This window comes from Phyllostomus hastatus, unplaced genomic scaffold (assembly GCF_019186645.2).
Source record: "Phyllostomus hastatus isolate PE091 unplaced genomic scaffold, TTU_PhHast_1.1 phas_scaffold_385, whole genome shotgun sequence".
Lineage (NCBI taxonomy): Eukaryota > Metazoa > Chordata > Mammalia > Chiroptera > Phyllostomidae > Phyllostomus > Phyllostomus hastatus.
Window position 1 is genome coordinate 15900540 of NW_025334026.1, and position 25070 is coordinate 15925609.

The 25070-nt window shown below is 48.4% G+C and overlaps 3 protein-coding genes across 7 annotated transcripts; 1 reads left to right on the plus strand and 2 right to left on the minus strand.

Annotated features, from left to right (window-relative positions):
* Positions 1 to 24: 24 nt before the first annotated feature.
* Positions 25 to 3845, minus strand: AP4M1 (adaptor related protein complex 4 subunit mu 1). The gene is made up of 15 exons (XM_045819275.1): positions 3649 to 3845; positions 3459 to 3547; positions 2995 to 3101; positions 2819 to 2915; positions 2584 to 2694; positions 2399 to 2479; positions 2117 to 2179; positions 1952 to 2018; positions 1793 to 1846; positions 1542 to 1648; positions 1347 to 1441; positions 1015 to 1059; positions 733 to 783; positions 494 to 605; positions 25 to 307 (listed from the first exon to the last, which is right to left on the minus strand). The coding sequence occupies exons 1-15, from the start codon at positions 3704 to 3706 to the stop codon at positions 83 to 85; spliced, it is 1362 nt and encodes a 453-aa protein (XP_045675231.1). The 5' UTR covers positions 3707 to 3845; the 3' UTR covers positions 25 to 82.
* A 129-nt stretch (positions 3846 to 3974) lies between these two features.
* Positions 3975 to 11326, plus strand: MCM7 (minichromosome maintenance complex component 7). Of its 4 annotated transcripts, none has more exons than XM_045819675.1 (15): positions 3975 to 4118; positions 5262 to 5341; positions 5637 to 5801; positions 5969 to 6093; positions 6170 to 6350; positions 6648 to 6785; positions 7098 to 7247; positions 7430 to 7544; positions 7622 to 7753; positions 8006 to 8089; positions 8377 to 8770; positions 9046 to 9129; positions 9771 to 9939; positions 10684 to 10793; positions 10943 to 11326. In XM_045819675.1, exons 1-15 carry the CDS (start codon positions 4088 to 4090, stop codon positions 11142 to 11144), a joined length of 2160 nt encoding a protein of 719 aa, XP_045675631.1. In that variant the 5' UTR covers positions 3975 to 4087; the 3' UTR covers positions 11145 to 11326. The 4 variants fall into 4 exon arrangements, with proteins under 4 accessions (XP_045675631.1, XP_045675634.1, XP_045675633.1 ...); XM_045819678.1 differs by lacking the exon at positions 3975 to 4118 and adding an exon at positions 4604 to 4627; XM_045819677.1 differs by lacking the exon at positions 3975 to 4118 and adding an exon at positions 4613 to 4636.
* Positions 11327 to 12260: 934 nt separating this feature from the next.
* On the minus strand, positions 12261 to 14890 carry COPS6 (COP9 signalosome subunit 6). 2 transcript variants are annotated; one of them, XM_045819505.1, is made up of 10 exons: positions 14769 to 14890; positions 14441 to 14566; positions 14134 to 14265; positions 13734 to 13822; positions 13574 to 13636; positions 13221 to 13268; positions 13030 to 13144; positions 12845 to 12937; positions 12660 to 12760; positions 12261 to 12519 (listed from the first exon to the last, which is right to left on the minus strand). In XM_045819505.1, exons 1-10 carry the CDS (start codon positions 14842 to 14844, stop codon positions 12379 to 12381), a joined length of 984 nt encoding a protein of 327 aa, XP_045675461.1. In that variant the 5' UTR covers positions 14845 to 14890; the 3' UTR covers positions 12261 to 12378. The 2 variants fall into 2 exon arrangements, with proteins under 2 accessions (XP_045675461.1, XP_045675462.1); XM_045819506.1 differs by lacking the exon at positions 13574 to 13636.
* Positions 14891 to 25070: the final 10180 nt, after the last annotated feature.

Genomic DNA, 25070 nt, shown 5'->3' on the forward strand with positions numbered 1-25070 from the left:
AGAAAGCTGAAAAAGGCAGTGTCATCCTTCTCCTGAACCACAGGCCACTGCCTTTGCTGCCTGTGTTCTTGTTTGGGGAGCCTCAGATCCGAATGACATAAGCATCACTGTGGCTTAGGTGTCGTACCCACTTGTGGGGGTTGGCGCTGCCGCAAGGTGTGAATGCCAGCCTGAGGAAGCGAACCTGGAGGCCGGAGCACGTGTGCCGGGGAAGTTCAAAAGAGAGGCTTGCAGGGCCGAGCCCCAGAGGTGGTGCTGAGGTGGAGTGCCCTTGACCAGGAGGCCCAGGCAGACCTGGGACTTCCATCTGTGAGGGACAGAGGTAGAGGAAGGAGTGCTGAAGGCACAGAGAGGAAGGTGGGTAGGGAAGACAAAGGGCCAGGAAGGTGACCATACTGGTGGGAACAATGCAACAACTACATTAGGAGGGATGAGTCTGGGGGCTAAAAATGGAGGTGGGAGAAGAGGGCCTTAGAGAATCAGCAGCTGATACCTGGAAAAGGCCTGAGAGCTGAGAGCCTCCTTGCACCCGAGGCAGGTCCCAGCGAAGTGCTCCATCCCCCAGCTCTGCCTTCTGTTCTGGGCTACTCAGCTCCTGAGACAGGCTGGAGTTTGGAAAAGCGCTAGGCTCAGCTGCCTCAGGAGCAGCCCAGTTCCACCCTCACAGTGCCATCCTGTCGTTCAGGGAAGCCGGTAAAACCACCCAACACCCCACAATGCACACACACTAACCTGACCACCCCTCTTGGCAGGGGAAGGTGCAGCCTGATGTTGAGAGCCTGGCTGCAAACACAAAAGGAACAGAGTCAGCCTCAGAAAGGTAGTAACTTGTCTCCATTCTTATCACAGCTGGAATTCAACACAAGTGCCACCCAATCCCATTCCCAAACCCTTAAGCCTCTAATTAAACCTATTCCAAGGCTGGTGGCTGTATCTGAAGGCAGAAGCAACAGGTACCTGGGCCCTGTCCCCTACTACCCATAGTCGAACTAGTCTTGGCTACCCCACTCATACCTCTTTGGCGGCAGGTCACATCGTAACTTCAGGTAAACATGGAGCCTGGGTGAAAAGGTACAATACCGTTACTCTGGCCATACCCCACTGCCATTTCACCATTCCCCACTGAAGGCCCCCATGTATGTGCTGAAGGAAAGAGAGAAGAACTAAAATCTACCCAATTGCACTAGTCATTAGTGTTTATGGGGCTGAGTCCACTTGAGGGGAGGGGGCCTTTTTCTAATTTGTACCCTATACCACTAACTACCATCCTCCACAATAAATCTTGGGAACATATATCTATTGGCTTGGGTTCCAGAGAAATTCTGGAATAAGAAAAATGGTCTGACCTGCCTGTGCTTCGGTCCCACTGCACAGAGGGAAAAAGCCGGAAGGGGAGCGGGGAAGGGAGGTCATCTGAAAGTTGGTACCGCATCACAGTCAGCTGAGATGAGGGAGGAATGGAGGTCAGTTTGGTCCCCTCAAACAAGAACTGCTTCCCTTCCCTTGGGTAGATGGAATAAACTAGGCCAGCCCATTCTGACCTCTCCCTGAGGTGGCTGCAAGCGGAGTATTCGATGAGACTCAAACTCGTCCAGATACACCGAGCTGTGAAATGAGACCTCATCTACCCGAATTCCTGGCCCATAACCTAGAAAGAGAGAAAGACTCTTTTACTAACCCGTATTTGGGAGAGAAGAGCAAGGGTGTTGTGGGGATCTATCTCTAATTTCTCTTCACGAAACTTCTGGTAGTGGCCTGAATGTAGGGCGAGAAAGACCCACTTGCACCTCACCTCTCAGTTCTGACTTTCCCACACAAAATTCTTCTGTCAAACCAATGCGCATCTCTGTCAAAGAAAAGGACATCAGAAAAGGCCAACAAATACCACCATACACACCACCAAGGAGCCTGTCCCAAACCCAACTGTGGGTCCAACCCACAGACTTCTCACCAGAGCCACTGGGAAGAAAGCTCTTGAGTCGGATCTCTCCTTGCACATCCACCTTCAGCAGTGAGCCCTGAGAGTAGCAGGGAAGTTAATGCCCAGAGGTGACCTCCCAACATGTTTCCCAGATACTATCTACCCTCAGCTCCAGGGCTGGGGACCCAAACTTACATTAGATGCTATCAGTACAGACAGTCTCTCAACCACATCCAAAAACACTTCATTCTTTTGGCTCTGAAAAAGAGAGGGGATTTGGGTAGTTGCAGGCTAAATAGCCTGTATTCTAAAGTGGACAAGGCAGTGGAGGCTAGGGCCCTGGGGTGGGAACACAAGGTAAGGGAAGGGATTGGATTATCCAAATCTAGGAGAGATAGAAAGATATGCAGGGATCTTGGATTCTGGAGTCCCCTAAAAAAAAATCAGAGGGTCTAAACCTGTTTAGCCCTCCCTCACCTGGTCAGAACGGCTGGAGAGGACGGGTCGGCTGGCTGCACTGCTGGGGGCCACTTTGCTCTGTTGTGTCTCTGCCCCAAACTGGAAAACAGGGAAAGTAATCAGCACTCAAGGTCTAACAACCCCTGCCAACCCTTCTCCCCTGCTCTCCCCCCCAACCCCTGATCCTCTTTCCCTCCACTGACCAAGCCAACACTGCTGAGATCAAAGAGGCTGAAGGGCTTGCTGACCACAGCTTCAGTCTGGATGAAGTTCCTCAGCATCTCTGTGGATGTAGTCTGTATGTAGCCATAATCCTAGGGATGGGGGAAGGACAGTCTGGGTGGCCAGTAAAGAGGTGAAAAGGAGTGGACTCAGCCTTCCAGTCAGAGAATAGATCTTCAGGGAATAGGTACAATGAGGGAAACAGTTGAGCCTTACCAATACTTCATCCAGGAGTTCATAGACAAGAGCCACGTTGCGGGAGATGGTCCCCTCACCCAGGGAGCCACAGTAATCGCCTAAGAGAGTGGCTAACCTAAGAAAAAAGAACGGGCTGTGTATCTCTTCCTCTTCTCAGACCCCCACACCCAGCTGCCCAACCCTGCCCTCCTCACCGAGAAAGCAGCTCTAGGAGGCTGAAGGGAGAAATGTTTTCCGAAGTTGTCACCACCAAATAGAGACCGCTGTGTCTGATGTGAATAAAATGACGGTCATCGTGGTGCTGAGGCAAACGTAGAGCGGGGAGGGGAAGGGAATGTGTCAGAAAGAGAGTTCTGGTTAAGGTCCCAGGAGACTTGGTCTGATATCCTCATTCCCCTTGCTCCTAGCAGTACAACTTAGAACTAGAAACCTCCCTAGGACGCAGTTGCCCCAAGTTTAAGTGTAATCAATGATAATACCTACCCCAGAGGTGCTGAGAATTGAGATGTGCGAGTTGTGCTGCTATATCGTTAGCGTTCAGTAAACTTTCCTCAGTACTAACTGGAGGAATGTACCCACTCCAAGGGGAAGCTCTCAAGGACGCAGCCCTGAGAAGGCCCCCCCCTTACGAGTACCACTCCTAACCCTTCGTGGTTACCATGACAACCGGTGACTCTTCTCCGGGCAGTCCCGTCAGCTTCCGGTAAAAGAGCTCGGCCACATCCCGGCCCCCACTGTCACCGCGGACTGACGGGTTGAAGGACAGCTAAGGAGCTGGCAACCCAGGCTGGCTCTGGGACACTACTCCCGCCCAGCCCGTCCCCCCTGAACCCGTGGGTCAAGGATACAGTCCTTGTAGATGAGTGGGTCCCCCTTGGAGGACAGAATGAAGAACTGGGAAATCATGGCAGTTCTGCGGAATAGTCTAGGAGACAAAAGTTGGGCCAGCCCCGCCCGGCGGCCCCGGAACAAAAGGACGCGTTTAGGTAGGCCCTTTAAGAGTGCTTCTCCTTGTACGCGGGAAACCCAGCGACTGCCTAGCCTCGCCCAACCCCGTCACTCAGCCCAGGCGCCGTGTGATTGGCCGAGACTGGAACCCGCGGCGAGAGGGAGGGACAGAGAGCCTCCTTTCGGATTGGTCCGCACGTAGCGGCGCCGGTCACGTGTTGGGCGACGTTTCGCGCCAATTTCGGTTGGTCAGCCGCAGTCCACCGCGCGAACGTTCGCAGCTACCGGGGAGTGAGAACGTGGAGCCCGCCAACTGCTGCCGCACGGTTCTCAGCAGCAATGGCACTTAAAGACTACGCACTGGAGAAAGGTGAGGGTCTGCAAGCCTAGGAGGGGAGTCCTACGCGGGAAATCTCCTGGCCAACATCCTGCAGGCCGGGTTTTTCTGCGCGCGAGGTCGGAGCCCGGGTCCGGAGGCAGACGGCTCCTAGGAAGCGCGCAGAGACACGAGGTCGGAGAAGAGCTGGTGATTGTGTCCGAGAAAGGAGTGGGGGTCGTCGCGAGGGGACAGGCTGTTAGCTTAAGTGGAAGAGGTCACGCCTAGCAAGGATTTGCATCTCGGGATTCTGTGTAGGGCATAGGGTCGGGTACTCCCGACCTCGATATCGATATCTTCCGCACTCTCCGACATTCCAAGTGCCCGCGTCCCCCGGAGCTGCCGAAGCCCTGGGGGAGGGCTGGCTCACACTGCTGCGCGCGGGGATTGGCCATTTTAGGCCAACCTATAAGCGGAAGTGGCGGCGGGCGGAAGTTGCGCGACGCTTCTGGTAGAATGTGGTGTGTAAACAGTGTCCTTCCGCGCGATAGTCTCGGAGAGAGGTCCGAAGGGTAGGGGCGTGCCTGGAATTGGGGGTTTTAACGCGAGTCCGAGAGGAAGTATAGAGAGGTAGTGGGAGACACGGAGTGGCCTCTGGACCAGCTGTCCGATCGCGGGACCGGCTCCCGCCCTGGGCGGAGGAATCCCAGGGTGTGAGGCGGCAGCATCTGGGCCCATGTGCTTCTTTGTTTACTAAGAGCGGAAGCAGTGGCGGGAGAGGGGGTGGGTTGGAGGATGGGATTAGTGGGCGAGATTTAGGGGACCGAAAGAGAAGGGGCAGTTTTACTTACGGAAGAAGAGAGGAGGACCTTGAGGCTTGAGTTTGCTGTGGGAGTGGGAGACTTTTGGGAAAGAACATTGAGATTTCTAATGAAGGCAGAGACTGGAATTCCCCTAGAGGGGAGGGTATTGGTTAATACTCTCAACTGCAAGGTGCCCCTAATTCTTCTCTAGATTAAAACAGACTTGTAAAAGGAGTTCTACCGAGTTTGGGGAGTGTTATATAGAGTGATTTAAATTTTCGTGTAACTAATTCACTTAAATGTAAGTGAGTTTCTTTGATTTCTGTGAAAGGAGTTTGCAGTAAGATATCTAGAAGAAAGCGTTGATCCTCATGATTTTACATTTACATTACAGAAAAGGTGAAGAAATTTCTACAAGAGTTTTACCAGGATGATGAGCTTGGCAAGAAGCAGTTCAAGTATGGGAATCAATTGGTAAGTCTAAGGTTAGAGGGAATGGGGTGGCCTGGCTTATTTCAACAAGTACATTTGTCTTTAAGTGACACGTTTAGTGTGGTATCTGAATATAATACTATATGATAATTAAGGTTTTTAGGAGTTGAAAGATTGTTTTTCTGGGGCTAAGGAGCAAGTGTTGTGCTCACACTGGTCTTTCTCCCTCTGGAGGCCTGAAATCGGTGTCCTGAGCTCACAGTGATGGGTCCATGCAGGTAAACAGTACTGAGCACGGTATACCGGACTCTGAGGTCTTGGCTATTCCTCACCCCAGGTTCAACTGGCTCATCGGGAACAAGTGGCAATGTACATAGACCTAGATGATGTGGCCGAGGAGGACCCTGAGTTGGTGGATTCAATTTGTGAGAACACCAAGCGCTATGCAAGGCTCTTTGCTGATTGTGTTCAAGAGCTGCTGCCTCAGTACAAGGAGAGGGAGGTGAGTGCAAGGAAATGCAAGGCAAGGAACTTAGATTTCTGTCAGGAAGCTTCTCAGATATTAATGTTTTCTGAGCTGGCAGGAGGAGGGGGCAGTGATTTCTGCCTGATGTTTTTTATGCCCCAGCCTGCCACGCATTATTTCCATCTTTCTCCTTCTACCTGTAGGTGGTAAATAAAGATGTTCTGGATGTTTACATTGAGCACCGACTGATGATGGAGCAGCGGAGCCGAGACCCTGGGGCAGCCCGAAGCCCCCAGAACCAGTACCCTCCTGAACTCATGCGTAGATTGTGAGTGGTCTCGGTAGGGAAGGGAATGGGAGTTGGTTCTCTCCAGAACCTTGCTAATGACTGTTTTCTCCCTTAGTGAGCTGTACTTTCAAGGCCCAAGCAGTAATAAGCCTCGTGTGATCCGGGAAGTACGGGCCGACTCGGTGGGGAAATTGGTAACTGTGCGTGGAATTGTCACTCGTGTTTCTGAAGTCAAACCCAGAATGGTGGTGGCCACTTACACTTGTGACCAGTGTGGGGCAGAGACCTACCAGCCGGTAAGTATGAAGTAAGGAACAGGAGCAGAGTTAACTTTGTTAGTGGTTTTTGTAAGAATTTTGTCTGTTGATATTTATCTGTAATGTTCATTGTAAAACATTTGGCTTTATTTGTCTTCCATTGTTTTTTTTGGTACATGGTGGTCTTTCCATTTGTGGTTTTTCTTGCCTGTCAGTGGTTTCCCAGAGTAGTTCAGGATGTTTTTGACATGTCCATGAAGATGAAATGTGATCCAAGTGACTGATCTTAGTGGATCATTTTATTATGGTTTCTTTTGATGTTTTCTTACATCCTAGATCCAGTCTCCTACTTTCATGCCTCTGATTATGTGTCCAAGCCAAGAGTGCCAGACCAACCGCTCAGGAGGACGGCTGTATCTGCAGACACGTGGCTCCAAATTCATCAAATTCCAGGAGATGAAGATGCAAGAACATGTGAGTTTGGGGTATGTTGTCTAGGAAAGGTGGGACTTAGGAGTCATTTTGAATACTGTAGCTACTCATGGAATAGAAGAAAGAAAGGACGGAAGAAGGGAGAGCTGAGACAGAAATCTACAACAGGAGGGAGGTTTAACTGAATCTTTGAGCTGGGAAGAGGTGAAGGAGATCTCTGTTTCCGTCCTCTAACTGGCTTGCCTGAAGCTGGGCAGTCCAAGATGTAGAAAAGTGGAGTGCTTAGGTGGGAGCTTAGATCCTGGTAGGGCCTTATGTTCTTTTTCCTTGCCTGTGCACCCTTATCCTCCACAGAGTGACCAAGTGCCTGTGGGAAATATTCCTCGCAGCATCACGGTGTTGGTAGAAGGAGAGAACACTCGGATTGCCCAGCCCGGGGACCACATTAGTGTCACTGGTATCTTCTTGCCAATCTTGCGTTCTGAGTTTCGACAGGTGGTACAGGTGAGAGAGTCTGCAATGAGGAGGAAATAGTCTCTTTTCCTCCTTGCCTACTCACCCACCATACTTGCAGAGGAAACTACTAACAGCAAAACAAAATAGAACAAAAAGTTTTATCAGGAATCCCTGAATGAATTGTGTGGATAGAAAAAGGCCATTCATATCCTGGTCTTTTTCTGTTCAAGGGTTTACTTTCAGAAACTTACCTGGAAGCCCATCGGATTGTGAAGATGAGTAAGAGTGAGGATGATGAGTCTGGGTCTGGAGAGCTGAGCAGGGAGGAGCTGAGGCAAATTGCAGGTGAGAGGTTGGGGGAAAGACCAGCAATGTTTCTTCCTAGTACTTTTTTTTTTTTCCTAATTTTCACTTTTCCTCAGAGGAGGATTTCTATGAAAAGCTGGCAGCCTCCATTGCTCCAGAGATATATGGGCATGAAGATGTAAAGAAGGCACTGTTACTCCTGCTGGTGGGGGGTGTGGACCAGTCTCCCCGGGGCATGAAAATCAGGGGTAAGAGGGAATGAAGGGGAGGCTGGGGGTAAGGGAAGGCATTTGGAAGAATGAATGAATGGAAGACAAGAACTGGTATCCCTGTAGATCACAAAATTTGTAAAAGTTGGCCCCTTGGCTTCATGGACACAGGGAGGGATCAGAAGTAATGATATCCTAGGTATGGGAACAGGGGCAGACTTCTTAGGTATCTTTATCTATTGTTGGGTAACTTGCATTGAAATTAGTTGCAGGGGTTTCCTTTCTTTCCAGGCAACATCAACATATGCCTGATGGGGGATCCTGGTGTGGCTAAGTCTCAGCTCTTGTCTTACATTGATCGTCTGGCACCCCGCAGTAAGTAATCAATCGCTCTGGGAGAGGTAGATGTAGAAGACAGGGATAGGGTCACCATGTTTATTCTCTTTTTAGGGGGTTTGGAAGGTGGAAGGTTGGGAAAGGGAGGTAATTGTTGGCACTGGCACTCCATAGATCTTTACCCAGGAAGGCTTGGATGGGTAAGTAGAGTAGATCAGTGCCAGCTTCACCTCACTGTCTCCATTACTTGTCCTTTGCACTCTTGCTTCTTTTCCTCTTCCTAAACATGTCTGTTTATTTCCTCCCTTCCTGTCCCTGCCATTCAGGTCAGTACACGACAGGTCGAGGCTCTTCTGGAGTGGGGCTCACAGCAGCTGTGCTGAGAGACTCTGTGACTGGAGAACTGACCTTAGAGGGTGGGGCCCTTGTGCTGGCTGACCAAGGTGTGTGCTGCATTGATGAATTTGACAAGATGGCCGAGGCTGACCGCACAGCCATCCATGAGGTCATGGAACAACAGACTATCTCCATTGCCAAGGCAGGCATTCTAACCACACTCAATGCCCGCTGTTCCATCCTGGCTGCCGCCAACCCGGCCTATGGGCGCTATAACCCTCGTCGCAGCCTGGAACAGAACATACAGCTTCCAGCTGCGCTCCTCTCCCGATTTGACCTCCTCTGGCTGATCCAGGACCGCCCTGACCGAGACAATGACCTACGGTGAATAAATCTGAACACTCAAGGAGACATCCCTTAGGAAGACAATCTGGAGGGAGGGAAGAGATTGGAAAGCCCTCAGATTCTTTGCTCATGAAAACTACTCCAAGGTTCTTAGGGAAATGGTGGGTCTGGGCTGAAATACCATTAAGGATTTCCTGGGAAAGTTGTCCCTGCTATGCTATGATGAGATGGAGCCAAGGAAAGAAGACAGAGAGTTGGGGCACAGGGTGTGTAGCACCAAAAAGAGTATGTCTCCTTGCCTCCACTATTCCCAGGTTGGCCCAGCATATCACCTATGTGCACCAGCACAGTCGGCAGCCTCCTGCCCAGTTTGAACCTTTGGACATGAAGCTTATGAGGTAGGAGAGCTGAGTAAAGAACAGGTGTGCTTTACTAGTTACCTTGTGTGACTGTCTTGGGTCTTATGTTTTCTCCTGAGAAGTTTTTAGTCTTAAGGTCTATGTCTGTTTTACTATCACTCTGCCCCTTTCTGTGTCTTAGATCTGAGGATACTGAGTTTTAGGTTCCCCCCAGCCTGTCCACACAAGAACACACACCAGAACCAATCTTTCACATCACTAGCCTGTCTCAGGTGAGGCAGGCTCAAATTTTAGGCAAAGCTGAGTCCTGCTTCAAGGATACTTGATGCCACTGTGTTCTCCACTGGTCTGTGCAAAGGTTCCCAGTGGTTTTTCAAGGTTTTTTCTCTATTACCCATTCTCTTTAAGTAAACAGTTGTGTTAAAGCAAATAAAATACATTCCTTTTATCCATACCATGTTCAGTGCCAGATGGATGTCTTACACAAAGACCATTGACCTTAAAAGTTGGAAATAATTTGAAATGCACCACGAAATACATCAGTGATGTGCAAGCCACATAGATATCCGCTTTTTTTTTCTAATTAAAAGTTCCCCTCTGACTCCTAGAGTTTCATTAAATGGGAAACATACTCTTCTCTATCTCCCTTTTTTTCTTCCCACAAACCACTTCTCTTGCAGACGATACATAGCTATGTGCCGGGAGAAGCAGCCCACAGTGCCAGAGTCTCTGGCTGACTATATCACAGCAGCATATGTGGAGATGAGGCGAGAGGCTTGGGCTAGTAAGGATGCCACGTATACCTCGGCCAGGACTCTGCTAGCTATTCTGCGACTGTCTACTGCTCTGGTGAGTGCCCAGTTCCTGTTCTGCTGGAGGGTTAACTGTTTTGACATACTGGACAGCCTGCCTTCATGTCCTTTTCTCGTTGCCTCCTCCCTTCCACTCAGGCCCTGCTGGGGCTAAAGTGCTGACAGTGCAGATAGTGGTCCTGTCCATGCTACCGCACTGTGGGTACTTGCTGCTCCAGCAGGGCACGCACAGCGTCCACGGAGGGAAAGGCCTTCTCCCTGCTTCTCAAACCTGACTGCAAGGATGGGTGGGATGAATTTCACTATGTCCTTGATTCTGTGCTAGAAACCTTCATTCTGTCCTTACATCTTGGACCTGAGTCCTGGGGGCTCCAAAGTGCTGTTCGTGCAGGTAGTGTGATTATCTGACCTACTGCTGAGCTAGCACTTCCAGAGCCCCAGGGACACAACCTCTATGCCAATCGCCTTCTAGGCTGAGCTCCCCAAGCTCCATCTGTCATGGTGGGAGCCCACTGGAATTCAGAAGGGTCTAGTCTCCCTCGCAGGACAGCTGAACACCGGGACTGGCCAGTGTTGAGAGGCGGAGACTTGGGCAATTGCTGGACGCTGCCCTGGGCATTGCACTTGTCTCGGTCTGACAGTGCCGGCCCCACACTGCGGATGTTTGTGGGGAGGGTAGGGGACCTCCACTTGGTTTTTGTTAGTAGGCAACACAGAAAGGGGTTCCCTGACTGTGCTACTCTCCTCCTTCTGTTCCCATCTGTCCCTACCTTCCCCTTAGGCACGACTGCGAATGGTGGACACAGTGGAAAAAGAAGATGTGAATGAAGCCATAAGGCTAATGGAGATGTCAAAAGACTCACTTCTGAGTGACAAGGGACAAACAGCTAGGTGAGTGGTTAATGGAGAAGGAAATCAGGAGTCACCTTCACTTGCATGAGCAGGCCACTTTGGTTTCTGTAACACCTATACGGTGGTGGTCTGTTGAATGATCTTGTTTGTACCCTGACCTTAACCCACACTTTTTTTTCTTCTTCCAGAACCCAGAGACCAGCAGATGTGATATTTGCCACTGTCCGTGAGTTGGTCTCAGAGGGCGGAAGTGTCCGGTTTTCTGAGGCAGAGCAGCGCTGCATATCTCGTGGTTTCACACCTGCCCAGTTCCAGGCAGCTCTAGATGAGTATGAGGAGTTAAACGTATGGCAGGTCAATACCGCCCGGACTCGGATAACTTTTGTCTGATCCCAGCCCACTTGAGACTCTGGGGTCTACTCTGCATACCGTGCTTAAGCCCCTCTCCCCCTTCCTTTAAAGGTCAAACAGTGCCTTTGAGAGGAAAGGAAGATCCCATCTTTTTCCTAAACTGCACTTGTTTTGTTCATTATTTTGGCCAATAAAGTGTTTATAGATTGGTGCTGTTAAAATGAGGTATTATATGTGTTCTAGAATCATAATCTTGTTCTACTTGTTGTCTTTCATCCACTCAATAAGTACACTGAGTACCTGCCAGGCACCAATATAGACATGGAATGCAGTGAAGCACAGGAATCCCACTACACAGAGACTGGTTTCCCTGGATCTCTCAGTTGTACTCAATGTATATTGGGTGTACTGCAATGTGACATTCAGGTTCTGAGGACACAGTGTCAGTATGTAGTAACATAAGGGTCTCTTCCAGCTAACTCCCCATTCCTACTTTCTGAAATGCCTCCAGTAGACATCTCATTACACCTCTGTAGTCCTCCAACTCCTACTTGAATTTTATTGAGAGGGTAATTGAAATCAGGGACCTGGAGGAAGGCATGTGGAAATGAAATGCCTGACACAAGTAACTGCATAGAACAGTACCCATGATGACACCACCTGGCCTCATCTCTGAAGTACAGACACTAGTACCTGTGCCTCAAGGCTGAGGTGCCTGTGGGTCAGGCACATAACTAGGTGTAGCAGGCACTCAAAATTTAGCAGCAATTGGAAAACCTGTTAGCAAATACTCAGTTCCCACAGGATCAAGGCTTTCATTTTGTCCATGACAGAAATGTGTTTAATATCCCTCTCCCTCCCACTGTGTGTGTGAAAAACAAGTTAAAGCTTGGGAAAGTAGTCCTTTATAGGGAGACATTAAAACAGATTGCTTAGATGGAAGCAGGCAGCCTTCTGCTGTGTGAAGACGGTCCATCTAACCACACATGGGGTCAAATGGCAGTAAGCTCCCAACCACTGAAAAGTGTTGAGAACAGCTGGTAATAAAGGGGGACTCACGCCTCTTGGAGCAAGGCTGGAACCAAGGGCTTCCTCCACTGAGATCCAAGTTGAAAAACTTGTGTGGTACCTCTAATACAGGACAGAGCCACTGGAAGGGGTGCTGAGGGACTGCTCCCCTTTTATTAATGACAGGTTTCTCTAAAGGGAGTATAGTACCCCTCCCTCTGAGGCAGTTGTCTGACTCCTGTGCATCATCTCTTCAAGTACCCTCTCAGAAGAACAGCCCTCGCATCCGCCTGCCAATGCCTTGTCGATCATAGAGGACGTTGAACTTGTTCACGAACTGGTTCATGGTGTTGCACGTTTTGGTGATGGTGCCAAGGTAGGCCATGAGCCCCACATCATTGCATTGCTGGGAGGGAACAGAAAGAACCAGTTCCCCAAGGGATCTGGGTCCCTCACAGTATGCCCAAGGAACAGCTGAGTCCCATGTCCTGCATTCAGAAACAACACCATTAAGCCCCACCTCCCCATCCTGGGTTTTACACTCACATCATAAAAGTCTGTCTTGAACTTGTCTGTGCTCAGTACTGGAAGACAGTGACACAGTGCATAGGCCTCACGCAGAATCTCATGGTTAAAGGGGACCTCTCCTGAAGGCACAAAAAGGCTAATTTAATGTGGATGCCATCACTTCCCCAGGTGAGAGGAAAAGTGTCAGGAGGCCCCTATCCTACCTGCTTCAGAGGCCTTGACATACTCCAAGATGAGCTTGACGCGGCTGTGCAGCATCTTGATGGCGCTATGCTGTGCTATCAGGTGTTCAGCCACTGCAGGGGGACAGGGGCAGGCCACAGTTGAGCAGGCTTGGGACCACATCTGCCACCCCCACTTCCAAGGAAAACCTTCTAGCCTCAGTTACCAGTGGAGTTCTCTCCACTGCCTGTTGCTGTCATTCGAGCCACATGGTCTACACCAATGCGTTCAGCTTCCTCTGTGGCCAGAGTATAGGTCAGTTCAGCAAACAGCATTGTGGCCTGTGGAGCACATAGGGAGAGTCAAAAGCAGGAAACACCAGGGGTAGGATCTGAGGGTTGAAAGATAGGAAATTACCTCTCCATTGATTATATCGATGACAGACTCAAAAACGCTGACAGGAAGCTATAAAGAGATGGAGAACAGCTCTTACATCAAATGTGTCTGAACCTATACTATGTGGCAAAAATTGGACTTAGCCTTTTCACTTTAAATTTTCTCATCTAATAAATGCAGTGATACAGAAATATTGTCCCCATTTTACACATGAGGAAAATGCAAATTAAATGACTAACTCAAAGTCACACAGCTGGAAAGTGGCAGAAGGAAGATTCAACTCAACAGAAATGTACATAAAAGGGGATGAGGATAAAAGATAAGTATAGTGACAAGCATGACAAAGTGAGCATGGACGGGGTCAGTGTACTCACATCCGTGTGCTTGGTCATAGGGTTCAACTTAAGAAAAAGGGGGCTCTCAATTATCTCACACACCTGGAAGAGGAAGAGGATGGACACGATGTCAATGCCCGTCTTTCTTCCTCTCATTCTCTATTCTCTGCCTAGCATGCACATATGTGAGCATGTATACCTGCTTATGGACGTGGATGTCGGAGGGGTCAGGTGGTCCCCCTGTGGTATACCAACCCAGAAACTCCAGCTCCTTGAATACCTGTTTAACTGGAGAGGAAGGGGCCAAAGTATTTCTTTAAACAATCCTTCCTTAATTTGCAGCCCCTGGTGTATTTTCACCAGCTTCTCCCCTTTCACCTATAATCCTGACTCAGTTTAGAATCCCTTCTATCATCTCATCCTTTTACTTTCTTTGGGCGGAATACTTGAATGTGTTCTTTTTCTGAGATATCTTCAGCTACTCCCTCTTCACTTTTCCACCTTACTCATTCCATGTCCTGTTTATTTGTCCCAACCCCATCCGTCTTCCCCACATCTATTTTCTCCCACTCCTCTGCCCACTTCTATTCCCCTCTCACACTGCTCCTCCTTGGTGTAATAATATTCTTTGTCAATGATAATCTTCTCTTCCACGGTGTGTGACAGCAGTTCAAAGGAGTTCATCACCTCGATATTTCGGCCCTCCTGCTTCCCGATCAGAGCCCCAATCACTGGGAAGAGAAGGATACATAAGAGGCGAGGATAAAGAATCCAAAAATTTCCCTTATCATTATATCCTGAGGGTCTGAGATCAATGTGAACCAACAACTGGGGCGAGGAAGAAAAAAAGACCACTATTTGGGGGAGATGACCAGAAAAGATTGCATAATTAGGTTTAACACTCACCCTGCACAGGCCGCCCTTCCTGGGAGCGCATGCGAATCCAATGGTCTGAGATGTTCAGAATCACGAGGGGATGAAGAGCGACTGAAACACTCCCAGTCACTCCGGAGGCCATGACGCTGGGAACTACTAAGGGTTGACGAAAAGAACAGCGGGTGAGAGTCCGGGGCCCACATCCCGCCCGGCAAAGCCCGTCCTATACATCCCTCCTGCAAGTTATCCCAGGGTGCAATGTTCCGTCCGCCCTCCTGACTTCTTCCATGATTCAGGAAAGCGGCCCTGATGCACCCTGAAGGCAGTCTCCAGCAGCCGTTCCCGCGGAGCCAGTTACCTGCCGCATCCACCTCCATCCCGCTGCTCCCGCCCGTCCCGTTCGCCGCAGCTGCCGCCGCCGCCGCCGCCGCCATTTTCCCCGCGCCCGCCGGCCTGGGCCCCGCCCCCTCTCGGCTTCCGTCCGGCAGCAGTGCATGCGCAATGCGGCCGGGGCGTGCATCTAGTCTGACGCCTTGGCCCCGCCCCCCGCCCCCCGCCCCCCCCCCCCGCAGCGCTTCCCGCCTGGCCTTGGCTGGCACACCCCTGTCCCCAGCCAGCAGCGAAAGCTCAAGGCTCGCACCACCCCGAAGCCCACAGGTTTTCGTAGGCCCTGACCTGGCCTCTTGTTTGCAGCCGGCCTTGAATAAATACGTGACCGCACCCGCCCCAATCTTTTCTTCTTCGTTAGTATTATTGTAATGACTGACTAATTACTAAGTATATTGCAGAATGAATAAAATGTTATGTATTGCCCTCAGAATAAAATCCAAGTTGCTACCCGCGGCCAGCAAGGCCCGATGTAATCCAGTCCCTGCCTGCCATTTGGCCTTGACCTTTATTTTTCTGGTCTCCGGCCCTATGTTTCAGCCACACTGGCTTTCACTTGTCTTCACACGCCTGCTCCCACTTAAGGGCCTTCTGTTGTGTTCATTGTAACCTGATGACCAATTTAGGTACCTTACTCTTGGGTACCTAAATAATTTATTTTTATTTTGTAGGATTTTATTTATTTTTAGACAGAGGGGAAGGGAGGGAAAAAGAAAAGGGGAGAAACATCAATGCGTGGTTGCCTCTTGTACGCCCCACACACTGGGGACCTGGCCTGCAACCCAGGCATGTGCCCTGACTGGGAATTGAACCCTCGACCCTTTGGTTTATAGGCTGGCACTCCATCCACTTAGCCACACCAGCCACACGGCAAGGGTACCTAAATAATTTTTTTAATAAATGAATGAATATCTGGGGTGGAGCCTGGTCTTGAGTGGCTCACTGCATGCCCTGTCTTTCCTTCTTCTGAATACTGATATTACCTTCAGTATTAGGAACATCCTCAGCATTTTGTAACACCTCCCATCCTCCCCATGGTCTCCAACTCCATGAATCTCACCTCTGGCAAAGAAACCACTCCCACCCTCTCCCCACTCCTACGTGCAATCAAGTTGTGCACACTGCCCCTCACCTTGCTGCCCCAACATATCTGGCTGGCTCTTTTAAGATGTGCCTATTCTTAACCCAAAGTGTAAGTTCTATACAGTAGGTAGAATTCTATTTCTTAACCCTGTGGAGCCTACTCTGGTGCTCAGAACTAGCAGATACAGGGAGATGTTTTCTAGTGATAATGGTGACTTATGTGGATCAAGCAAACTTTCTATTTAGGATCCTGGATAAAGGGAAGTTGAAGAGCCAGCAACCCTCAAAGGAAGGAGTCTGAGAAATCCTGCAGGGAGAGACGTCTTCTGGCCAAGGGGAAGTAAAGAGTTTGTCTCATTCTAATTGTCTGAAAAACCCGTCAGCCAGCTGAAATGTTTCCAGAAGAAAAACATATATGCCTTACTTCTCTTAGGAGTGTAATGCTTCTCAGCTAGACTGAAAGCTAAAATAAGCACAGAATTATTCTTTCATTAATAAAGGTCATGGTTTGTGTTGCTGTTTCACACATTAAAGCACTCCTTTGTCTTTTTGTTGTTCCAAATGCTTTTGAAACACTGTTCACATAATTACACAAGTCATAAAACAGTGGTTACTGTGAAATTCAAGAATCGTTTTGGAATTGAATCAGTTGATGTACATGCTTTGGAAGTAATCTCACTGAGCATTTCTTAAAAGTGCATTGTATTTAAAAATTACCAAGAAAAACTCAAGTTTGGCATTGTGTTAAGACAACTATCTCACTGTTCTCTTTCTACCTTCCAACAAAACTATTTGTAAATATAATGCATCTCTTTGTTGTTGTGTTAACTTTTCCTTCCACAGGGTAGAGGTAACTGGGCTGGTGGGGAATATTAGTTCAGAGAGTCTGCAAAGAAAAGATATTGAGGACTGAAGTGAGGACTGTCCAGTAAATAACCAAACTGGGTAACTGGGTCACCAATTGCTTTGAGTCTGTGGTGTTGTCAAGAATTTTACTCTTGCTCTGGCTGGTGTGGCTTAGTGGATTGAGTGCCAGCCCGTGAACCAAAGGGTCACTGGTTCAATTCCCAGTCAGGGCACATGCCCAGGTTGCAGACCAGGTCCTTAGTGTAGGGTGCATGAGAGGCAACCACACATTGATGTTTCTCTCCCTCTTTTCTCCCTCTCTTCCCCACTCTAAAAATAAACAAATAATCTTTTTTAAAAATTTATTTATTTATTTATTTATTTTTAGAGAGGGAAGGGAGGGAGAAAGAGAGAGAGAGAAACATCAATGTGCAGTTGCTGGGGGCCATGGCCTGCAACCCAGGCACATGCCCTGACTGGGAATCGAACCTGTGATGCTTTGGTTCTCAGCCTGCACTCAATCCACTGAGCTATGCCAGCCAGGGCCAAATAAAAATCTTAAAAAAAAAAACAATTCTAGTGTGGCTCATTTGGTTGAGTGTCATCCCGCAAAGAGTAAGGTCTCCAATTTAATTAGAGCACATGCCTGAGTTGCAGGGTTCAGTCCCTTGTCTGGGTGCACACAAGAAGTGACTAACTGATGTTTTTCTCCCTCCCTTCCCACCTCTCTAAAAATAAATAAAGAACATCTTAAGAAAAAAAAAGACATTCTATTCTTTGGGGTCAGGTGTTACCCATCCAGGCACCATTCATTTACTTAACAGAAACATATTTAAGAGTCCCTACCATGCAGCAAGCACAATTCTAGGTGCTAGGAATACAGCACTGAACAAAACAAAGTTCTGAGTTCATGAAGCTTACATTCTAGTTGTAAGAAACAGGCAGTAAACACACATCAGAATATTAAGGGAGATTGAAGGGATGGACTTTTATATGGAAGGGAAGACCAAATGGAGTAAGGGAGCAAGATATAGAGATACCTGGAGGAAAGAGTATTCCAGAGGGAGTAATTGCAAAGGTCGTCAGGCAGGAAACTGTTTTCTGTGTTCTAGGAATAATGAGAAAGTCAATGACCAGAGCTGAGTGAGTGAGTGAGGGAGGGAGAAAGTAATAGGAGATGAAATCAGAGCAGAGATAGAGTCTTTGGGGACATTATCAGGGCTTTGGCTTTTAGTCTGAATAGAGGCATGACGTGATTTGACTGGAAAGGCTGTAAAGGGTCACCCAGGTTGGTGCATGGAGGTTGGATGATAGGGACCATAGAAGGATGGAAGTGGACCTATTATTCTACTCCAAGCGATAGATGACCACAGCTTGGGCCTGGGCAATAGAGGTAGAGGTGGGAGATGACTCAGGCCTGCAGCTATTTATATGCCCCAGTGCAGCATTGGAAAAATGTCCCTAGGTCTGACCAGTGTCACCCAGTTTGTTGGGCATTATCCTGCAAAGCAAAGGGTCACTGGTTCGATTCCTGGTCAGGGCACATGCCTGGGTTTACCCTGGTTGGGGCACATGTGAGAGACATCCAATCATGTTTCTTTCTCACCTAGATGTTTCTCTCCCTCTCTTTCTCTCTCCCTTCCCCTTTCTCTAAAAATAAATAAATAAAATCTTTAAAAAAGAAAAAAAGAAAGAAAAAGAGTCCCTAGCCTGGCAACTATAGTATTGATACTGTGTGGCATATTTGAAAGTTGCCAAGAGAGCAAATCTCATAAATTCTAAAACAGAGAGAGAGAGGGAGAGAGGGGGGCGGGGGGAGAGAGAGAGAAAGGGAGAAGGAAGGAAGGAAGGAAGGAAGGAAGGAAGGAAAGAAAGAAAGAAAGAAAGAAAGAAAGAAAGAAAGAAAGAAAGAAAGAAAGAAAGAAAGATAGATCCCTTCTGGAGCTCAGGCTGGATTTCTATCCCCACATGCCCCTTCACCTAGCTGCCCTGCATAGGGCACAGCCTGCAAGTTCTGATTGAATTCAGGATACATTTCAAAGTAGAGTCAATGGGATTTGTTGACTGAAGAATGTTTGGGCCTCAGGAGGAACACATGAATTTCTTACAGTTAGTGTGAAACAAGGTTGTCCTGGTCTCTGAGTCGTGTTGACATGCATATGGAAGAGGGGGTTGTTCACTTGAGGAATTTCAAGACTGGCAAACCCAGTGGAGGTCAGATTGCCAGCCAGAGGTGCTGCCTAACTCAGGCAGACTGTAGGGGGGCTTGCCATGCTATGGTGGCAGTGCCTCTAGACAATAGTGTTAAGTGTCATCCTGCCTCCTGCGTCTGAGGTGTTCCCTTCAGATGCTGGGTTATTGCTCTCCTTCCACAGACAGAATTGGTATGTCACATCCCAGTAGCTATAACTTCTCCTTTTCTTCAATTATTCCCTATGTGTACCCAGACCTTTGTCTGCAAGGCCCCAGTGTGAGTGAGAGAGAGCATTTTTACAAAATTTACAAAGACCCATTATGCCCTCCACTTTGACACCTCTATTTGTTCCCTATTATCTCTAGCTTTTGGAACTACATTCCTTGGCTCACGGCCTCTTCCTCATCTTCTAATCCAGTGCTTTTAGCAACATCTTTGTCCCTCTTTTCCTATTATCACATTGACTTCTGTAGCAAAATCTACCCCTGCCACCCTCTCACACGTACAATGTACTTGGGATTACAGTTAGTGCCCACTGGGCTAATCCAAGGTAATCTTCCCATTTGAAAACCCTTAATTATATCTGCAAAGTCCCTTTTGTCACATAAAGTAACATTCACAGATTCCAAGGATTAGGACCTGTTTATCTTTGGGGGCCATTGTTCAGCCTGCCACAGCATATACGGGCAACTGTAAGGGATTCGGAGAGCAATGCCCTCAATCAAGTGATCTAGAACCACGTAAGTCCAACAAGAGAATCCTGGTGGCTGGACCAGAACTGAATTGGCATTCCCCAGGCTCCCCTGTGGCTTGGCTGTACCAGAGGGTCTACTAAGTACGCTGTTCTGGGGTAGCCATTATAGGGGGGAAAAGAAGTATAATTCCAAGGAATAGTTACGGCAGAATCTTTAATTTTCAAAATAAGTCTAGAGAGCTTCCTCACTCCTTTCATTTTTGTCCCTACCCAAGAAGAAATGGCTGACCAAGAGGAGACAAATGCTTCAGAGGGATGGCCACATTCAGTGATCAGGCTGGCTTATTAAGGTGTGTGGACCAGGAGGAGGTAGAAGAGGTCAAGGAGGTACAGCTGATTTTGGAGAAGGCCATTCCAGTGCTTGGCAACCAGATGCTGTCCATGATAAGGAGTGCAGACTGCTTAAAACTTTGACTCTTGGCACTTTCTTGGGTGGCTTTTTTGGCAAAAAGCACACCAATGTCAGACTGTTGATGGTCCACAAAGCCTAAAACACAACACAGGTTAGTTTCAAGAGCCATCATGATGTGGCCTGAGTCAGGGGATCAGACTGGAACAGGGACACTAGCACCAAGAGAACCCCTAGAGGTTGTCAAAGTTTCAATGAAGTCAGTTTAGGATGAATAGGAGGGAGCTTCTGGGCAGTGCAGGCTTGATCAGCAGCTTGATGCCAGTCAGTTTTATCAGCGACCTGGTGCTCACCATGGGCATCCACATGAGTGACCCAACAGTCAGAGCCAAGGAGTTCACTGCTCCAAAGTGTGTGTCTTCATAATTCTATACCTGTAATCCTCCAAGTGGTGAACCAAGCTGTCGTGCTCAAGTCAGTAAAATGTAATGCGGCTCATCCAGGGGAGCACTTGCCAGCTGTGTAATGAGAACGGTTGTGAGTTCTGCCCAGTGCTTTCAGTTTTACACAGCTGGCCATGAGGCTGGAAAATAGCAGTCATCCAATGGACCCCATCAGGTTTTACCTTAGTGAAGCCATCAGCTAGCCAAGCCCAGGCATTTAGGGGAACCTCTGAGACTTGACGGCTCCACCGAGCCATGTCTTTGCTTCAGGTGGTTTCTCCCAAAGCAGTAGCTGCCACTGTTTCATGTAAAACCTCTCTAGGTCTAGGCTGACTGCGCTCTTAAAAATACCATTTCTATTTGACTAGTGAGGCCTTTTAGGCTCGTCCCAGCTTTTTAATCATGCGGTTCAACCCGATTTACTATTTACGCCAAAAGGCGCTAACAGGCTGGAAAATTACAAATCCTCCTGGGTCTGGAGTTCTTCAGCAGCAGGTGTAATTGATGGCTGCGTCCGGCAGGTGACGCTGTTGCATTGAGAAACGGCCTCTATGCAAAATTGTCAGCACCCGGCAGTTTTTGGCACCTGAGTCACTCTTGTGCCCAGCAATTTGTCCTTACTGTTGGCCGATCTGGAGTATGGCAGGAACAAGGCACGGCAGCTGGGTCATGAGCCCAGCCCAGAGGAGATGCAGACCACAGGCTTATGCAGCGCTGGCCAAAAACGACTGTATATAGACACCCTGGCCTTGCACAGAGGGGCAGTGTCCCACCAGACTTATGAATACTCCCTCCAAGCCCACCTTGATGAGTACTAGTGGCCTTTTATTGGACTGGGGCTGGACAGGCCTCCTGAATCAATTGTGTTTGGCAGTGCTCCCTGTGGCAGGAGGAACAGATGCACTGGCCTGCGGTAGCTCTCAGAATCCCCATCCCAGGTGCTGGCTTTGAGCAGGTTCCTATAACCCACAATGGGCTAGTCATCTGAGGGTAGTCCACATCGTGTGGGCACTTTCTGCAAAACATCATAACCACCTTCACATACACACACACGGGCACCACGCATGCATGCTCTTTATCCAGCAGAATGAGCTGAGAAATAATAAGGTGTCCACATTTCATTTATGCCTGGAGGTAGTCAGAAGAGTTTAATGTATAAATAAACTATCAGTAGTTTTTTTAACTGATTAAGGTTCTGTGGGGGTACAAAGATAAATTGGTCCATATGACTCTCCCCTAAGAGTTAGAATCTAGAAAAAGAGAAAGAATTGTGTTTGGGTGTGTAGAAACTAGCATACCTTGAGCTAATCCCAGCACATTTTCTTGTCCTCCATGTCCTCATCCTGGGAATTTAATCAGTTGCCAAATGCTCTTGTTCTTAGCTCTATAAAATCTCCCATACCAATCATCCCCTTCCTGTTTCTGGCAATACCCTAAAGCCTTCTGGGCCATCATTGTTAGTGGATAGCCTGCTGTGCCATTGGGAATGCCAAAGCTGTCTCTGCTCACCTGTAACTGGTCCTGGCACCTGGTGGAAACCCCATTCTCCACAACCTTGATTCCTCCACTCTCACTCTGCCTCCTGCTAAACAGAAATTCCAGGCTCTCTGGTATGATTTAACCTCAACTTCCTGATCTCTAACCTAACCTAGAAGGCATATACATCTATATCCATCTCCTCACCTACAGTTGTAAAGGGTGAAACTTACCTGTAGTTTCACCAAAACATCTTGTAGGAACCAGTTGTGACTCAGTGGTTTAGAGGCATGCACTGTAGATTGAGCAGTAGCAGTGGAGACAAATGAATGGGCTGCAGTCAAGTGCTGGCCACTGGGAGATGACTTGCCAAATCCCACCACCCACACGAAGCGGAGAGACTTTGGGTTCTAGCCCAGACATAGCTTCACATTAATATAATGTGCCATTGTTATGGGAGAAACTCCCAGAAACTTGGTTCTTCTCACCAGTGCAGTAAAGAATTACAGATCAGCGAGTCTTTTAGCGTGCAAGCAGGGTTTATTGGTGATTCATTCTCATGAAAGAGAAGGGGGAGCGGTGCTGAAAGGCAAAGGTTCAGGGCAAAGCAGGGTAAGGGCAGCGAAAGTAAGGCTGACCAAAGACTGAGGTGGCAAGCGCAGGCGTGGTGAGAGCTGGAGTGGTAAGCACGGAAAGCCAAGAGAGCGAAGAGCATCAAGCCAGAGTCCTTTATTCTGAGGGCTTCTATAGTTGGCAGGATTTGGAGGAAGAAGTTACATATTGATTGACAGGTAAAGGTGGAGCAGCTTTTGGTGGTGGGGTGGCATGAATGCCCAAAGACATTCATAGGCTGCTTCCTTTGGGCACTGTGGGCCCTTTCTGGCCTTTCAGGCCTTGGGATGAAAGCAGTTTCAAAGGCTTTCTTTCCCAGATAGTGGAGATGATTCACAGAATCTCAAGGACTGCCCTCCTCCCGGGTCAGCGTGGTGTTTCCTGTGCTGTTGGAACACCTGGCAGTATGGCCGGCCCAGGCTCAGGACTGCCGAGTTAGTGGGGGAGACGTGCCTCCCGCCTCCTCCCTGCCTTGGTTTGCTATCTCACCCATCTAACACCATGACAGGGGCTTTGGCTATTTCACCAAAATTAAAAATTTTATTCACATAAACCCATATGACTTTTGGCCATAACTGAAAATAACTATCTGACAAGTGAGTTGACCTCACCTGCCAGCCAGCCCAGAACACAGCACCCACATCACAGCCGAGGCCTTCCCACCCTGGGGCCCCCAATTGGAACTACTCCTGGATATTGAAGTGTATTATTTCCTCCCTTTCTCTAACCCCTCAAGGGAGTCTCCATTATAAATAAGAAGGTGTGCCTGAGTGCCTATTTTGCCTCCAAACATATCCTAGGGTCCTGTGTGCATGCCCATTTGTAAGGGGGGGGCTGTGTGAAGAGAGGAAAATAGAACAGAACAACAGAAGAGAAAACTGGGTCAGATCCCTTAGAGAACAACTTCTTTCTTACAGTTTCACAAGCCCTAACTCCGATTTGGACTGTGGCTTTGGATTCGAAAGCTCTCTGGAAACCTACATCACCCCCTCCCTACTTTTCACGAGTTAGTCTTGAAAGGCTGAATTATAAGAGCCCATGAGGTACTGGATCACAGTGCTAACAACTCATCAGCACCAAGAAGCTCAGATCACTGGGTAGGAAGCACCCTGAGATGCCCGAGCTGCTGTTGTTATGGGAATGTACCTTGTGAAGTGAAGATCCAAAAAATCCTCACAGTTCTGACCAAAAGGTAAGGATTAAGAGACCTCTCTTATTCGTGTGATGCACAGAATTCCATTCCACACAGAATCTTAGGGCACTTCGTTTAAAGGTAAAAGAGAACTATAGAATTATGCATCTGTTTCCAGTAATAACTAAAAATGAGCTGGAAGGTGCCTCTAATTCAGGTTGGGATCAAGTGAATCCCTGATTGCAATGTTCACACCACAGAGCCATAAAAGAAGGATGTTGGGATGTCCCATCTGTCTTTTTCTCCAGCCTGCTACCTCTCTCCAAGTCTGGGATTCCTGAGTACTTAAATGTATATTCTCTCAGGTCCTATACTGGGATATTGGGTAGGAGGGGCCAGCTCATGGGGAGAAATTGACCTGGTAGTGAGGGTTCCAGAGTATAAGGCTGGAACACAGGTACTTGCCTCATGGCTGGCCTTGGAGCTAACATAGCATCTTGCCCTCAGAACCATAACTCTTGCAAGCCAGCTGTCCTCTCCACAATGTGTCACTTAGTGAAGGCAGCTACTAACCAAATGGTTTCATCTTGTTCAATTCACTTATCTGCCTGTATCAGCTCTTTTTTTCCCCTACATCCAGAGTGCTGGACTTCCCTTGAGTGGTAGAAATGGGACACTTGCAAGTCAGTTGTTTCTTAGGCATGGGGCTGTCACTTGGCATAAAGTGGCTGAGGAATGTGGTTGAATCTCTCCTACAGGAGGCAATGACATTATTCCCAAAGCCATGCTTGGAGTGTGTTTGTTGAAGCTGTAATCAGCTACAGCAGCCTACTTCTGCAGCCAGGGTGCACTTTTCCATACTCACCAGTTGTTTGAGGGAAGACAGCCATCCCAAACTAAACTTGGAGAGAGAGCTTTTCATCCTAATCCCAACTGGGGATGATTTTGTCCTTCAGAAGACTTTTGGTACTGTCTTGCGACATTTTTGGTTGTCAAACTGGAGGTGGGTGTTACTGGCATCTAGTGAGTAGAGACCAGGGATGCTGCTAAACATCCTACCATGCACAGGATAGCACTCCACAACAAAGAATTAAATAGCCCCAAATCTTAGCATCAGCTCTTTTGGTGCACACACACACAACTTTCCCAGGGCTCAAGCTGGCTCAGGTGGCTTGCAGAGGACCAGTTCCAGTATTTGCTGCCTTAGAGAAATTGGAACCCTCTTCCTCCTTTCCCAGTGGCCCTGTCTCTCTTTAGCATTTCTAGGTTTATTTCAGAGGTCCAGTGCCCTTTCCTGTTACTGAGACCTTGAAAGACTTAACTTGGAACTATCTCAGGAAACAGGGAAGGATAGGGGATCAGAGCTTCTTATGCAAACTGATTA

What these genes read in the sequence shown, in the direction of transcription:
- COPS6 (XM_045819505.1), bottom strand. Translation starts at nt 14,844, where the DNA reads ATGGCGGCGGCGGCGGCGGCGGCAGCTGCGGCGAACGGGACGGGCGGG. An exon ending in GATGGAGGTGGATGCGGCAG is followed by an intron (nt 14,567 to 14,768) that starts GTAACTGGCTCC and finishes GTCAACCCTTAG; the next exon opens with TAGTTCCCAGCGTCATGGCC. An exon ending in GGAAGGGCGGCCTGTGCAGG is followed by an intron (nt 14,266 to 14,440) that starts GTGAGTGTTAAA and finishes TTCTCTTCCCAG; the next exon opens with TGATTGGGGCTCTGATCGGG.
- AP4M1 (XM_045819275.1), bottom strand. Translation starts at nt 3,706, where the DNA reads ATGATTTCCCAGTTCTTCATTCTGTCCTCCAAGGGGGACCCACTCATC. An exon ending in CCCACTCATCTACAAGGACT is followed by an intron (nt 3,548 to 3,648) that starts GTATCCTTGACC and finishes TCAACCCGTCAG; the next exon opens with TCCGCGGTGACAGTGGGGGC. An exon ending in AGCTCTCAGGCCTTTTCCAG is followed by an intron (nt 308 to 493) that starts GTATCAGCTGCT and finishes TGTCCCTCACAG; the next exon opens with ATGGAAGTCCCAGGTCTGCC.
- MCM7 (XM_045819675.1), top strand. Translation starts at nt 4,088, where the DNA reads ATGGCACTTAAAGACTACGCACTGGAGAAAG. An exon ending in TCAAGTATGGGAATCAATTG is followed by an intron (nt 5,342 to 5,636) that starts GTAAGTCTAAGG and finishes TCCTCACCCCAG; the next exon opens with GTTCAACTGGCTCATCGGGA. An exon ending in GGAGCTGAGGCAAATTGCAG is followed by an intron (nt 7,545 to 7,621) that starts GTGAGAGGTTGG and finishes ACTTTTCCTCAG; the next exon opens with AGGAGGATTTCTATGAAAAG.